Source organism: Falco biarmicus, chromosome 4 (assembly GCF_023638135.1).
Source record: "Falco biarmicus isolate bFalBia1 chromosome 4, bFalBia1.pri, whole genome shotgun sequence".
NCBI classification, from domain to species: Eukaryota; Metazoa; Chordata; class Aves; order Falconiformes; family Falconidae; genus Falco; species Falco biarmicus.
This window is the reverse complement of record NC_079291.1, coordinates 75,424,747-75,441,342: the sequence shown is the minus strand read 5'-3', so window position 1 is coordinate 75,441,342 and position 16,596 is coordinate 75,424,747. Positions and strand designations below refer to the sequence as shown.

Here is a 16,596-nt window from a genome sequence, read left to right as displayed (position 1 = left end):
ATGGGCCTTGTCAGCTGCTGTGCCCTCCCCACCACGTCACCACCAACAGCAGTCCCTCCAACAGCCATCACACACACACACACCGATCCAGCCAGGGGCTGCAGTGCCCACACCAGCATGCCCAGAAGACACAAAGCATATAAACATTTGCTGTAGGAAAACATAACCCAAGGAAAATAGGCCATTGTGCCAAGCTTTGCTGGGAGATTCTCTAGAGGATCTGTAAAGCAATGATGTGCCTGACACACGTCACTGTGCGTGCCGTGGAGGCTGCTGGGCAGGACAGCAGCAGCATCAGTGATCAGTCCATTCTGTGCCACAGCCTGCAACCAGGCAGCTCCTGCAAAAATTTTTTTCCCACATTTCAGAAGCACCAAGTTCCCATTTGTCCCTCCCCACAGACAGACACAACTGCTGTGGGGTAAGGCGGCAGAAGCCTCAGCTCCTCAGCAGGGAAGGTTAAAGAGGAACCATTTGCTGCAGTTGGTGGCACAGGTCTGCTGGGATGTCCCAGTGCTGCATGGGGCACATGCCAGCCAGCACCAGGGCTCCAAACAAAAGGAGGAGACCCTTCCTGGTGTAGCCAAGGAATCAGGGGGAAAAATACACATACATAGTTAAAATCAGGTTTTCAAGAAGACAAAAGATCCTGCTTGTGCCAACCTTCTCTCCAAGTCACAGCTGGGAACGCTACTGAAAAAGCCAGGGGTACGGACACCCTGTCCTCTCCCTGCCAAAAGGTGGCAAGAGCCAGCGTCCCAGCACCTCCTTCTGCTCTAGAGAATCTGCCACGCTCCAAATGCAGGAGCCCAGTTCCATGTAACTACAAGCCCCAGCATGCAATACCACCCTGAGCACTGGGAGCGGCAGGGCTTGAACCCAGGTGTCTGGAGACAAAGCTGAGCTCTGTACTGCTCTGGGCAAGGGCAGGCGAGGCCCCTCCAGCTCCCAGCAAGCTGCCAACTTGGCAGCCTTCAAGCACCTGCAGCCCAAACTCTCATCCTCACCCCATGCACCGCCCTGACTCTCCTGCTGATTGTCCCACTGCCATCCAGAAGGGCTGCGGGCTGCCTTCACACTTCACTTCAAGTTTCCTTCTGGTTTGAATGTCCTGCTGCAGCCTCATAAATGCCATCTGTAACACAGAAGCAGCTTCTTTCTCTTCAGATCAGTTCTTCACACCTCCTCACAGTGACCTTCAGCACCTACCCCTCGCAGGGATTCAGTGATGCTTGTGGGCATGGATGCTGTGAGATGCTCTGGCTGGCACAGGCTGTCGGCTGCAATACTGGTGCCTTGCCAGCACCAGGCAGAGCGAGACGCATGGGAAGGGACCCAATTCAAATAAAAGCCCAGGGCACTTCGTTAAGGAGTGCAGCTGATAAGGCACAGCTACCTGGGCGGGTTGTGGATCCCTGGGCAGGAACAGGCAGATGCAGCCCCAGCTTGCCAAAAGCAAACAGCATCCAACCACAGCTTATCTTTCCTCTCCGTGTGCCCTGAACAACTGCCCTTGTTTGCTGTAGCCCCGCACCGGGGAGGGGGGGGCCTGTTTCATCCGAGGGAACAAAGGCCTGCAGAGAGTTTGCTCTGTACACACTCCCCTCCATCTCCTCCACGCACAAGCATCAGTCTCCAGCCAAGATGGGATCAACGCAGCCTTTCAGTGCCAGGGCCAGCCTGAGGCCAGACGCTTGTGCTGGGGGGTGGAGGTGGGTGAAGGGAGGCTACAGCTCTGTGTGTCTTTCCATTTCTGAATCACATTAGCCAAGAGACCTGAGCCCAGAGCCACCGGTGTCAAAACTGATTAAGTTACTAGTTTGAGAAATCTAGCATGTGCCTTTTGCAGCAACAAGTACCTGCTTTTTGGATAATTTTGGAGGAAAGCAATGAGCTCTGGAATGAACCCAGGGAAGAGCTGGCCGCTTGGCAGCACTAAACAGCTCAGAGGGGAAGGGAGCTCCCTGTCCACCCCACAGGCAGGAAGCAGGAGGCTGCTCTTCCCTTCACGCCCCCTCTCACAAGCCCAAGACAGCAGGAACATGAAGTTAATGCAGGCCCATCTCCCACCAGGACAGATGCCACAGCATTAGGTGGATGTGGTTTCCACCCTAGCTCTTTTGCATGACTTTGGGAGAAGAAGAAATAACCTTCCCACATACCCTTTCCTACATTTTCTCCTTCCTCGCAGCAGCTCAGCCAGGCTCCTGAGCTTCCTGCTGTCATTGCATCCATCCATCAGCTCCTTCTGGAAGACTGAGACTGCTTCACGGCTCTGGGCTACATGCGTGACACCTCTCAGGGGGGCAAACAATTTGCCATGAAACACTAGACCAAGCTCCTGCCTCTGCAGCCAAAAAAAGCCAAGTGAGCAATGCAGCAAGGTTATTCTGGAAAAAAAAAATAATCCCTGCTCTGGCTCCTTTTACTATTCCCTATTCTTAAAAAATAAGACACCTCAAAAAAGTCACTACCTACCAATCCCTCTCCCACCCTAACCCCAACATACCTGCATATGGAAACACACCTGCTCCAAACAGATTACCAAAGGGCTCTTCCAGGCCCTCTGACCACACACTGCCGCAGCACAGAGTACAAGAAGCCACTTCCTTCACAGCACAATCGACAACCGCACCTCCAGGATCTCTTCCCAAAAGAGATGAAGAGGGCAGGACAGTACATCTACGCACAACCAAAGCTGGCTGCTAACCTCCTTCCTGCAGTGCAGGATCCTGACTGTGCCAAGGCAAAATTACTCCAACACCTGCACTTGGAAAAGGACCTGAACCTACTTCCCTGGAGCATGAGTGCTCAGCTACCACAGTCTGGAGCGCCCCAAAACCAGATAAAGGTGCTGCTTCCCCTTCTTAAGGTTGGCACTATCAAAGGGACAGGTCCACTGTGCTCATCATGCTGTGACAGCAACACTCAGGCAAGGGGTTCAGGCATTCCTGCTCAGATTTTAACCAACCCTGCTGCCTAAGATGAGGACATGTGCCCCAAATGACCCTCTGCCCCAGCTTTTGCCCTCTCTGCAGAGAGGGTAAGCGGGCAGGATAGCTCTCATACCTGCACTTGTGGGAAATGGAGATGGGGAAGGTTGGGAGGCAGATGGGGAGCAAAGGGAGAGTTTGTTTTTTTATTAAGAACTTCGGTCTCCGCAATTCTGCGCCATCCTCCAAGTTCTTTATGGCTCCAGAGCTATAAATAACCTCATTTTAAACAACTAAGAGGCGCTGTGAGTGAGCAGACTGCTGGAGCAGCCAGCATGGAAAGCGGATCGGCAGGACTGGAAGCCTCAGGCAGATGAAACAGCATATCACAAAGCCAACTCCTTGGCACTGCACACTTTCTTGAGCAAGACACTATTCCAGCTGCCACGTGGTGCTTTGGTGAGAACTGGCAAGCAAACAGTTACAAGCCCAATGTTCCCAACAAGCAGGTACCCACAACAACCTGCAGCATCATTACTCTACCAAATCCCAGCTAAGCTTCGATGCCACAACTTCCAGAGGGAGCACAGCAGCACAGGGATGCACCCACCTCACTGCAACACCTGGGGAACACAAGCTCCACTCAAGTGTGATGAACAGGCATCTCCTGAATATCAAAGCTGATGTTAGTACCCTTGCGGTTTGGGAGAGTGGTCTCTTTTTCCCTCCTCATCCCTCCTCTGTGGCTATAGTCAGAGCAGATTTTGGTTATCCCCAGCTACACATGTCTCTTGTCCTTTGCACAGAGGCTTGGCAGAGGAGTTGGACCAGGTGGACTCCAGAGGTACCTTCCAGTCTCAACCAGTCTGTGATTCTTGCAAGGTGCAAAACTAACTCTCCAAGCACACCCGAATCCAAAAAGGTTGCTGATAAATATCAGGGACTTGTGCCTGCCCCAGCCCTGTTGGGGTAACTGTACTCCAAAGAGCACGGACGCTGGCCTGCTGAAGCTGACAGACCTCCTGAGGCTGCTGCCTGACCTGAAGTCCAATGACAGAGAACAAAATCAGGGAAAACCTGCAGAGTCACCTTTATCAGTAGCTTTACCAGTACTTTTCTTCCCAGACATCTCACCTCTCCTCTGGGCCTTGGTTTCCCCAACAAGAAACACATCCTCCAGACGCTGGTTCTGTTTATGCTGCACTGGGAGGTGAGGTGCCACCACACAGGAGGGTGGGAAGGAGCTGCACACAACCGCATTCCCCCGCCATAAGGCTCCCTGCCACTTGTCAGTATGCCAGTGACCCTTTATTCATCTCCAGCAGCCTCAAGATGGCTCAGAGCCTCCGAAACAGGACTGTGTGATGCTATCCCAGCAGTTCTGACTTGCTGATTTTCATGTATTTAAGCCACGGGGTTCACAAACACCAAGGTCACAGATGCCTTGCTCTGGGTTCCTCTCCAGAAGTAAGTAGTGCTTCTGGGGAGCAGGGAGGGTGGTACAGGGAGAGTGGTACAGCAAGTGCCCTCCCACTAGCTGCCAACAACATAAGCAGGTCTTCTCACTTCCCTCTAAAAGCAGAGGAATTCATATATTTTTAGCAATTACAAAATAAATAAATAAATAAATAAAAGTCTGTTCCTCCCTCCACAGTCACTGAGGCCCAGAGGTATTCCATTCTGAAGAGGCTTTTATAGACAAATACAAAGCCTTTGCAGAATGCTGGGGGAACCCCCAGAAAATGCATATGGTCTGGAAAATGAAGGAGCTCAGAGAGCTTCAGCCAAACCAAGTGGTGGGCAGAGACACTTAGATTCAACTGCACAGATCCTGCAACACTTTTCCCAAATGCCCCTCCTGGGCAGAGCAAACTTGAGCAGTTCTCAGTTCTCAACAGGACACTGTTGTCCCTCTTTACGAATCCTGGGGAACAATGACTAGGTGAACAGAAACACTCTTTTAAATCTCATCTGGGAGACAGTTCATGCCCTAATTCCCTCTCAATACCTTACAGATGTGGAAGGATGCACGGTGGCGAGGTGCCACCAGCAGCAGCAGAAGCCACCACAAGCCCGTGGCTCCCAAACCGTTCAACAGTAGGCACAGTAACGGAGCTATGTCCCACTGCCAGCACCCAGCCTTGTGGCACTGCACCACGCTGCTCCCAGCTTCATGAAGGGTTTGGCCATGATGGGTCTGCAGGTTCAGCTGAACGCCCTCGCCCAACAACAGCCCAGGCCAAACACCTTTAAGTATATGAGCAGGGGGAAACCCAAGGGGACTTTTAACTAAGCCAGAATTTGCCTGGCTACACACAGCTACCACGGATGTATTTAAAAACATCATCTTTGCCCTAAGCAGAGATTTCAGCAATAAGACTCCTCTAACTAACACGTATATAACACTTGGCACCTCTAGTCTTTAAGTAATTATGTCCCCCTGGCATGCTGGTGAAGGCAGGGACATGCCCCCTGTTTACAAGGTGGGAAGTTGACACATAGAAAGAGACTGCACAGTCTGGTCCAGAAGAGACCAGGGACTCAAATTTGGATGTCACAAGTCTATTCTTTCTACCATTAAGGCACTTTTTTCCTCCCTCCTGTCTTCAGCAGACAGGGAACTCCCGACCACCAGCCTCATTCAGCCAACAGGAGACAACACAGACTCCTCCCAGCTTCTAAAATCTTGAAGGCCAAACAGCACTGATTTATTCCCTTATTTCCACCCCACCATGACAGAAGCCTCCCCTAACTCCCCCACCAAGTACCGACCAAAGTCACTCATGAAGTACTTGTTTTCCTGCCAAGGAAGGTCTGCGTTCATCCCAGAGACAGACCCGAGCAGGTTTGGCTTGGCTCTGTGCTGCTCTACAGCAGCCAAAGCATTATCAGCTCTGAAGGTGGCCACAGGCCCGGACAGAACATCAGCAGGAAAAGCGAAGTCTATCCCAGAACTCCTGTCCAGCCTCAAATTGACTCCCCAGTACTCCACCTCCTTCCTGTGCTAGAGGTCTCCAGGGATGCAGACACTCAGAGGCAGGTCTACCTACCCTGACTCGTTCTATTGACTGACTTATTTCTTTAAAAAATTGTATTTATCTGTTCCTCTCTGGAAAACAATCATCCACTGCTGCTTCACCCTGTTGTCGCACCCGTCTCGCCATGGGAACTGCGGGCACTTTGATGCCTGACAGCCCGGCTGAACTCAGCAGGTCTTTTGAACCCACTTCCATAATCACTGCCTACAGCAAGTTCTTCCCACGCAATTCACTGCTCAGTGGATCACGGCCAGTGATTTTCCTGTCTCCAGGAACCGTGCGGCACTTAACCGGGATGAGTTCTCTTCCCCCTTTAGCAGCGGAAATACATAATTATCAGAAGAACCACTCCTGTCCTAACAGGACACCGGCCTTCTCTGCACCCAGACCGGCAGTTCCTGTTCTTGCCAACATCCGTTCCACCATGAAGGTTGGTTGTTCAGGAAATTTATTTCCACGTGTCAAGATTCCACTTCGTTTCTCGAGCTCCTCCAAGCTACAGGCTTTGAATCATGAGCAGTCTCAGCTGGCACACACAAGGCCACAGCAACACCACCTCTTCAGTGCCCAGTGCCAGCTTTGCAATGAAAGCTCCTCAATCTCGGTGCTGGCTGTGCATGGGCATACTGGCGCAATTCATCTGTGAGCTGTCGACACCTTCCCCAGCGCTTCAAGGCAACAGAGGAAAAAGAAAAAACAGCAGTCCTGAAGGAATAATCCTGCCGGAGGGACCCAGCTCTGTTTGCAGGATTGCTCTAAATTAGAGGGAACAAACCTACACAGCACAGATCGCCGAGCAGAACTGTGGGCCAGCCACAAAGGTTGGTGTGCACAGCAATAGGTGCTGGGAACCACACAAAACAGCCTTTTTAAAGGCCTCTTGGGCATTTCTAGGAACTCAAGTCCATGATTGAGAGCAAAGACAAGAGCTAATTGGTTTCACGCTGTTACCAGCTCAACAAGGAAACCCAAGACAGGGCTACAAAGGAGCAAAGCATGATGTCGCTTGCCTCGGAGCCTCCTGGAGTCACGCACCAGACCCCAGGAAGCACATTCCAGGACTGGCAGCAGAAGAAAGGCAAGAAAACCAGGGCTACACAACAGATACTACATGACCATCACAGCACACGCCTCCAGTGGAAAGCCACAACAGCTTGGGGACACTCAGAAGCAAGCAGCTATTCCTAAAAGACTGGCAGCTCCAGACAGACTCAAGCAAGTACGAACACCCAACGAGGCTGGAGTCTACGCAAAGCAGGCATTAGGCAAAGGCTCAAATGCTATTAGCACAAAACACGGCAGCCTCTGCAGCCAAGCCCCCAGGCAGAGGATTTTTAGATGCTTTTGACATACCTCTCAACCTGTCAAGAGACTGAATGCAGGACACCAGCCTTCCAACGTAAAGAAAAATTCCTCACTGCAAGTGGCTGACAGGGAAGGGGCAGAGGCAAGGACTCTGCTACACATTTGAGGTGCTGATTTCATCGAGGAGGGGCAGAAATTGAGGGTCAGAAACATGAGCTCTTTTTTAGAGTAATCTTGTTCTGGAATGGTTTGTTACCCTGGATCTGGTATTCAAAAGCATTTCACTGCTTTTGCAGGAAAACAGCTTCTCTTGCTCTTTTGAGCTCAAACTCTTGCTCCTTATTGCCACTCAGTCACAATCCTCCCTCTGTGATACCTACAGTGTAGTTGAGAGGTCAAAACAGAAGAGAGGCCACATGAACATGGCAAACTTGTTAAAGGAACTGAGATCCCATTCCCAGGCAGCCACCTTCACAATTTAGGTGAGTGACGGAGAGCTGGGACAAGTCCTGCAGTCTATTCTGCAGGAGACATCAGCAGCTCTGTAGAAAGGACATGGCTTGGCATCGCTCAAATCTGTGGAAATTTGGCTCTTGCTTTCACAAGGAATCAAACTGAGCCTCCGAATGAGAGGACCAGACACCCAACAGGATGCAAAGCAACTTATCTCCCAAATGCACCACCCCAGATTCAAGCTGAGAGGTAAGCAGGTAAGCAGGCTCCTTCCCCTCCTCCTTACCTTCGCACCCGGTGGTGTAAATGCTGGTGCTGCCGCGTTATAAGGGCACTTTCCCAAACAGGGCCATTGTGACTACTCCTATACCAGCTCACGGCTGGGTGCCCCGGGTAGGGTGCACTAGTGAAGCCATGGTCCGACTCCGTCTCTGCAGCCAGCGATGAGGCAGAGCTCCCCATGGTTCCCCCCTACCCAGGCCACGCCGAGATTTATCCTAGGTTAGGTCCAAGCCAGTGGCGTGGGCAGTTCGGGTGGAATAGGCGAGGCGCTGTGGCATGGGCTGCTGCAAAGATCCCAACACACTGGAGAAAGGAAGGTCGCTTCTGATCAAGAGTTGGGAGGAAAAAAAAAAAAAAAAAAAAAAGAGAAAGGAGAAAAAAAGAGGAAAGAAAAAGAGAGAAAGATAAGGTATGATTTGAGCAACAACCCTTCAGTTTTAGAAGCCTTAGAAGCCTATTAATGCATGCCCTGCCCAGGCTCCCCATCCCAGCACTCACTGGGATTGGAAGGGCTGTTTCACTGAATCCCCCTTTTGCTGCCTGGGACTGGGGAGTACAGGGGCTCTAAAATAGGCTGCCCCCAGTTAAGTGCCAGGAGTTCCCAGGCACAGGGAAGCAGCCCGACTAGCAGAGGAAAGCACACTAGAGCCCTTGCCACCACGGTAAAGCAGCAGAAAAGGGAACAAGCAAGCCTCACTTAGAGCCCTTGCGATTCACAGGCACAAAAAAGGTTATTTGCAAAGCTCTGGGCTCTAGCTGGCACGCAAGGTTTGTAGTTACCTCAGCTACAAGGAGTACAACTTGACAGCTCATACGCAGTGAAGATATTTTATTTTTCTTGCATGTAAAATAAAACATCCTGCTTTTCCTGTTGCCCACTAACACCACAGTAAGGCTGAAAACAGACTTGGGTACCTGCACAAGCATGTCTTCTGTGACTATTTCACACACTGCAATGAAATACTTCCAGCTCAAGCCAATTTTTAGCTGATACTGAGCATGCCCCTACCCACAGAAGCAGACTGGGGGCTTTGACTGGTTTTCCTTTTCTCACCCTCCCTTTCCTACTTTTTCAAATGTGGATGCTCAAAGAATAAAAATAGGGAAACATTTTGTGTCCTCTAGTATTCAAAGAATTTTAAACGTACACATCTCTCCTTAAAGGAAAAAGGCACGGCAATCTGGATGCGTGTCAGGAGCAACAGATCAAGGGAACATTTAACAGAGCAAAATAGAAGAAACGAGGAAGAAGAAAAAATTAGCACAGCTGAGCTTATTCAATTACCCACCAGAATTTATAGAGATGAATGAACTATAGAAAGACCTTTGCGAAGAAACTACTCTGTGACATAAAAAGGCCAAAATGAAGACTCCTAAAATACAGTTTTTCAATCCCAGAATTGATCTAAAGGATCAAGAAAGGCCTTGATACAGACTCTCAAATGTGGCAACTCAAGGAGCAGGTGCAGTTTTGCTACAAGCTTAATACCAGAACGTGCCTGCGTTAGACCATTAGCTGGAGAACGTTAACTGCTCTGCCACGGTCTCTTCTCTGTAACCTGCAAAGTCTGGACTAACAAAATAAAACTGAAATAACCTGCAAGAACCCAGCTTTCCCTATCTCAATTTCCTTGTTTTAATTGGTCTGCCTAACTGTTAAGCATCAGCCAACACATCTCCATGCTTTGCTTCTCGCTACTACCTGCCTAACAGCAAGATTTCACTGATTTTTGCAGATCCAGCCAAAGTGGATCCCTGGCGCTTCCCCTCTCATTTCCTGCTATTCAAGCAGTTAATTTGTAACAAATCTGATTTTCTGGCTAAATGAAAGCCATGTGATGTGAGGGGAAGAGTATTTCCAAGTATCATCAGCTGAAGTGTAGCTGGAGACATCCGTTGTCCCACACCTGCAGCGTCTCCGGCTTTTCTGCCGCAGTCCTCAGCGGCTGCCCCATCCCAAGCACCCTACGTGCTCCGGCAGCAGCACAGGCGCAGGGGATGACACTAAGAGACGTGCTAGAAGAACAAACTGTCACTCACCTCAAGACATGGGTTCTACCACAACAAAGTAAATAAATAAAGGCAGGATGGGTAGAAACACAGCCCTACACAGTTCACCGCAGGCTGAGCAAAACAGAAGGCAGGATGCTCAGTCAATTGATAGCCTTTCCCCCTGCCTCAAACAGAGCTAAACTGCCAAATAAAGCAAATCCACAGGCTAGTTTGAGACCACTTCCTTAGCTGACTCTCAAGCTTGAAAAGCAGAACCCTTTGCTTCTTCCTCCTACACACAGAAACACCAGTTTTGGCTCACCACAACAGGCGAGAGACATGCCTGCTGCCCGCATCACTGCTGCCTCCCAACGTGTTGCTGGTGTCTTGGCCCATCCTCCTCTGCCAGGTCTGCACCGGGGAGCGGGAGCAGGCAGCTCAACACAAGCGTTCCGCACGGAGAGGAGAGGCTGGGAGTCCTGCTTTAAAGTGGTGTGGTAAAAACCCATGGAGGGTGGAGCTGGGGAGAGGAAGGGATCTATAAATAGGTGGAGGATAACCTAGCTAAGTCGTGGTGATCTCCAAGACTGTCTGGTCTAAGTGGGCTGCTAGGCTGCAAGTGCTGCATGAAATCGGATTTCTCCAGGCAAAGCAGTAAATCCTTTTCTTCAGGGTCACCCCTCAGGCCAGGTAAGAGCAGCCAATGAAGAACATTTAGGGGGGAACATCAGCCCAAGGAGGGGAGAGGGCAAACCTGTTCAAAACCAGGAGTGGCAGCATTACAGCGCAATGCAAAGCATGTACGTGCTCGCCACACTGAGCCAGAAAACGCCTTTGGCCAACACTAAGCAAATGAAGAGCCTGCAAGAAGTACAGGTGAGAATGAAAACTACACTCTAGCAAGGGAAAGGGTCAATTAAAGAAGCCTACAAAGAAGAAAGCCTCTCTGGAAGCACTCACATTATTTTTGAGGAACTTCTCCCACTGGGCAGGGAGATGCCCCAAGAGATGCCCTGCAGGCACACTGAACAGGGAGTCTTCAGCCGTGGAAGGGAAGCAAACTGCCAAGAGCTCCTCTGCCTTGGCAGGAGGGAGTAGGATTTTCCTTCTAATTAATAAAGCACTGCTTCCACCTATCTAATCAGGAGAGGAAGCAACAATGTGAACAGATTGAAGTGTCCTGGGAAGAGTGGGTCTCACCCATGAAAATTAACAGTTAAGCACCTTAACAAGATGCTGAGTTTGGATTTTGGGGTTTTGTCCCTTGCAGCTGCAATAATTGCCAGGTTTCAACTGATGCTGTTTAACTACTCCCAAAATACTGCTTCCAAAATAAAACTAGATTTGATCTTCCCACCCTCAAGCCACTCGCTCCCACTTACCCTGATCTGTTGCACGTGGTGCAGACCCTTTATCAAATTGCCCCACCAGCACCCAGAAGCAGCAGGCACTTACAGTGAATTCAGGACAGCAAAGCTTTCCCATGGAGGTTCCTCCTGCTGCCGGGACAGCAGAGCAGTCGCCTGGATGCTTCCAGATAAATCCTATTCCTCAACACCAGTCAGCGGTGCTGACCCTTTGGGCCCCAGCTCTTCTGTCACACCACCCAAAGCAAAGCAGGCAGGAAGGGTGGGGATCTGGGTCTGCCCAACCCCCTTTCCTTCCCTCCAGCTTCAAAGTAGGTTTTGGCTCTGAAGAGAGCAAAAAAAAAAAAAAAAAAAAAATAGAAAAAGGGAACTAGCTCACGTGTTTTAACGTATCTGGGAAGTTGCAGGATCAGCTTTTCCTAGGATCTTCCTAGGATCAGCCCCAGGCTCTTCCCTTTGGCACGCAGCAGGAAGAAGAGACAGAGGCCCCCGGAGCTGCTGCAGCCCACTGGGGAACAAGTGAGGCAGACACATCCCGGTTGGTCCCATGTGCAGAAGCCCCCTAATTGTGACAGGATACCCCACACACTCCTTTTCTTATTTATTCACCCACAGAGCACAAGCCAGCTCAGCTCCTGCCTGAATTCCCCAACCTCTCTTGGTTCTCAGCCTCCCAGCCTCACGGATAAGACTTTGTCACTTCATTAATTCCTCTGCTCCCCCACTCTGTAAGTAAAGTCACCTCTCAGCTACTCCCTTGCTCCAGAGAAGATCCAGCAGTGAAAACACAGCCACCCTGCACACCAGACAGCTTGTCCGAGGCGGTGGGCCAGCAGCTGGCCCAGGAGAAGGCAGACTATGTACCTGGAGGAAAAACATCCCTCAGAGCTGTGCCCAGAGGAAGCAGCAGAGCAGGAAGCTTTCTTCTAGGACTGAAGCTGTGTGAACCTTCTCCTTCTGCTGCATGAACTCTCCTGTCTAGGGGCTGACTAAGACGGTCTGGGACCTGGTACCACCCTCAAAAGCAAAGGAGGAGCTCTCTGCTGTCACATGCAACCTGCTGCTTGCAAGGAGAAATAAGGGTTCCTGAAGAGATTTGAATGCCAGTCCCCACACACAGCCCTGGCAGAAGCAGCCTTTTCGCTGGGGTCTGCAGGATCTGACTCACACATCCTTAAACACAAAGTAGTTCAGGGGCAGATGAGTGCCGCTGGAGGAGCTGTGGCTGACTTGGGCATCAAGCTGGAGGAGACTACTTCATATACATCATGAAGACATGGCCAACCCTTGGCCCTCTACCAATCTTTGCCACCATGCACAGCAGATCTCCCCACCAACCACCAAAGGAGGTACATGCTTATGGGGTCTGGGGTAAGCAGGGAACAGTGTGCAGGGATGGGTAAGGTGCACAGCAGAAGATATGTCAGTGTAAGGAGGTTATAAAGTCATACAGGAGGTCAGGCATGGGATAACTGAAGAAGGATGCAGAGTGGAGATCTGATGGCATGTCATGCCAACCAAGCAAGGAAAAGAAGCCCAAGCATTTGTGCGCATAGCAAGTGATGCACAGCTGGGCTCCCAGCCCCACAAGGCGGGGTGGCAGAACATGAGGACATGCAAAATGAGGTACCAGCACCAAGCAGAGTATGGCTTGTATTCACCAAGCTGAGACGACCCTGATAAAAGAAGTGAACCCAGGGGAGGAAGGGTGAACAGTCTCTTCTTCCACAAGGCTGGGGGGGAATGAGCAGGCAAGCAACTAGACACCCACCTCAGACAGATGCAGTATGGACTGAAATCCAAGATGCTAAACATGAACCCAATGAGAACTATACAGCTCAAGTCCAACAAGAGCTCCCGTGATCACCTACGGGACCCCTGTTGCAAAGCAGCCAAGCAAGCTGGAATGCTCCAAGCTGAACAGGTGTCTTGCTGACGAGAAACAAAGTTTTGGTGCTCCTTCTTCCGGCTCCCACCTGCCAAACCAGCACTACAATGCAAACCTGAGTGCTGCAGTCTTGGCAGGAAATTAAGGTGTCAGCCAGTTCCAGTTCCTTGCAAATCTTCTGGCAGGGAGGGGTGGGAAGGTACCTCCAAGGACAGACTGAAGCATAGGTATAACAGGAAGGACAGGCCAGCAGTTGGCATGCTTGACTAGGACGTGGGAGGCTTTTTCAGCCCTCATGCTCTACCACAGAGCCTCCTGTGTGACTCGGGGCATAGTCCTGTGACTCAGAGAGCACTGCCTTACCTCCCAGGGCCAAGAAGTCTTCAGGTTCGCAGGCACTACGATGACAGGCAGTACACAAGCACTGCAAATGGGAGGCGGGGGAAACTGGAGAGAGGGTGAAACTTACCCACCCAAATGTTTGTTACAGGGCAGCAGGGCTGAGAGAAGAGAGGAGAGTCAGATGTTCTGACCTTAGAGGAAGTCTAGGGGACTGGAAACTGCAAATAAGCTATTTTCCAGATCATGGTGAGAAACAAGACTGGTATGCTACTTGCGGAGATATCATTAGATGAAATTAGCTGCCTGCAAACAGATTTCCAGATGGACCATTCATGTCTAGTTAAGATAATTTAACCTGGAGTCCTAGATCAGAACAGGATCTCACACTTCATGCTACGCTTTAGCAAAGTCCAGAACAGCAGCATATCTTTCTGGCCACAGACATTAACATGCAAAGGCAAGCTCGAGGATCTTTACCTTCTTTCAGCTGCCTTGAAACTGGTTCTGGCCCAGCTTTAACACAGAAGAAACTCATGCACAGCAGCCGAGTTGGGCTGAGCTGCATTTAACACCCAGCACTGACTCTTCACAAGCATGCAGGCAGAGGAAGAGGTGTCCAAAGCCTGAAGTGAGAGATTGATAGGAAAAGCAGATTTATTGTAGAGCCAGCTTAGCCACAAAGCAACTAGCATCAAAGTCTGAAAAATGTTTCCTCTTTTCCCTTGCATGGGACACTGTAAACCAGTGACAGATCATCCAGTGAGCTACTGGAAATCTATCACGGTCACTCTGAGAGAGGGGATTATACAGATTTGAAAGGGCTATCAACATCTTAATTACAAGTTATAGGGAGAAAAAGAGGGAGAAGCATTGGGTAGGAAGGTTTCTTCAAAGTAAGGGTTAACTTCAAAACCCATTTCCATTGACAACTGAAGAGCAGGAAGGTCCTTTTCTGAATAAGTATGAAAATGGCAACAAAGGCACTGCTGAAGAGTCTGAATGTACATACATGTTAAAAAAAACCCAAACAAACAACCCACAACCAAATCTCTAAAACCCTAGTACTCCATTAAGTCAATTAACATTGCTTCAATGAAGTGGAACTAGACGCTTGTATCCTCCGGTTTACTCGCCAATTGTGGCTGACTTTTGAGTGCAGTGTTAACAAAAGCATGTGTGGGCTGGCATGGTTTGTCTCATTAGCAACATCGTGGTAATGCCACAGAAAGAAAGACAAGGGGAAGAAACAACAACAAGACAAGCCACAGCATCTAATCTTGGGAAGCTTTACCAGCAGATCTGATTTCCAGATCTTTTCCTCCCCGTATTTATAATCCTTGTAGCAGAGTTCTGTCATCTTACTCAGCCCACAGCCTGCCCCAACTACAAAACACACCAGGCTGAAAAATCACCTCGACAGACTGCCTGCTGAGACCAGTTGCATTATAAAAACAGGAAGCTTTTACTTGTCTGCTACCAATATGCTATAGATTTAATGGGAAGTAGCATAAGCAGGGATGCTTTGCAGGAAGAACACACACGGGACTCTTGCCAGCAAAAATGCATCTTGAGTAACACATGTGCTTTTAGTTTCCTCTTTTTTTCAGAAAGGTTTAACTACACTCTGGGTTACCCAGCAGCAATAAAACATTTTTCTTCCCCCTTTCTCACTTACAGCAGAGTGTTGATTGGTAAACAGCAGATCTTCCTGTCTGAGGCTGTGCCAGCCTGTGCAGAACAGAACTGTTGTTATTGCACATTCACAGCTAGAGATAAACATGAATAAGAGCCACAAGTAAGAGCCAGGCACTGGCTTTTCAATATATTGCTTTATCAGATTCACCTTGATTCAACTGTTTCTGACAACATCTCTCCCTCCTGAAGGGGCAAGACGGCACAAGTAGCAAGGACAAACATTAAAAAAAGAAGACAGAAGTGACAGTAGCGCAAAAAGTGCTCTTCTGTACTAACATTCACCAACTGTGCAGCTCTGAACTCCACCTGCACTTAGAATGCTCAAAAGCACAACGTGGAAATAAACGTGCTCAGCAAAACCAACCTCTCAAAAAGAAGCAATGGAAAAACAAAGTAGCTTTCAACACATTTCTCAGGACAAATCTGCATCAAGAGCCATGAATGCTGCAGGACATAAAGGTTACAGCAAACCAGGGAAGGAAAAAAATTTGCAAGTCATCTCTCATCTGCAAGATGACACTCTGCAATGGCACAAGTACCAGCCCAGGAAAACTGGATACTGGAAGTCAGAGGAGGGTTTCTAACCTTTCAAAGAGCAGAATCTCTGGACCAGCTGCTCCAGAAGCACTGGGGAAAAAAGCACAGAGTGAGTTCCAACAATTAGTTCCTGGACAAGTTCATAACCTGTACAAGATGACTGTCTTCACCAGTATGGAACTGGAGTCTACGACCCATGAAGTTCCTCCCAGTCACTCAGCAAGCTGAATCCATAGATGGCCATAGGTGCCCAGCCACAGGACAAACATGAGGTCACACTCAAAAGGACATCAGGGATTGTATCTTCAGATCATGCTAAGCTGACAGATAAGCAGGTGAAGAGCTGGCCACTGCAGAAGGGAGGGGAAGAGAGTTGCACAAGAAGTGGAGTCTCACAGCCAGTGAAAACCCAGGGCAGGGACTTGGAAAGCACAGTCCCAGAGACAGGAGGTAGAGGAGATGTCCCCTGAGCACACTGTCCCCAGACACTCCATCCACAGTTTTAATTCTAACACAGATTAGACAGACAGCAAATATGTAATTTGTCCAGTCCACATCCAGCTGCATCCCTTGCTACAGACAGCTCCCAGTCTTCACTGCACTGCACTGTCTGGAGCCGCCCAGGCTCTTCACTCAAGGGCAGCGGTACCTGAGTGTCTCATTCTGCCATTTTTATGTAATTTGGCCTTTCCTGGCTTTAATCAAGCACCACGTCCCAGTTTTCAACCAGCTGGCCTAGATTTAAACCACCACATCTCTGGCTG

At 49.7% G+C, this 16,596-nt stretch overlaps 1 protein-coding gene across 16 annotated transcripts in view; it reads right to left on the bottom strand.

Moving 5' to 3' along the window:
* The window catches only part of CAPN15 (calpain 15), a 60,797-nt gene that overhangs the window by 35,663 nt on the left and 8,538 nt on the right, over nt 1-16,596 (bottom strand). For 5 of the 16 annotated variants that reach the window (XM_056338773.1, XM_056338760.1, XM_056338768.1 and 2 more), the window contains exons 4-7: nt 15,881-15,922; nt 15,276-15,328; nt 14,078-14,223; nt 8,016-8,335 (exon numbers count right to left, since the gene is read on the bottom strand). The exons of 1 other annotated variant lie outside the window; for it this stretch is intronic. In XM_056338773.1, the coding sequence (XP_056194748.1) occupies nt 8,016-8,191 (176 nt within the window). In that variant the 5' untranslated portion in view covers nt 8,192-8,335; nt 14,078-14,223; nt 15,276-15,328; nt 15,881-15,922. Of the gene's footprint in view, nt 1-8,015; nt 8,336-10,325; nt 10,464-11,385; nt 11,621-14,077; nt 14,224-15,275; nt 15,329-15,880; nt 15,923-16,596 lie in introns of those variants that run through there. 10 more of the 16 variants (XM_056338765.1, XM_056338762.1, XM_056338766.1 and 7 more) reach the window with 10 other exon arrangements.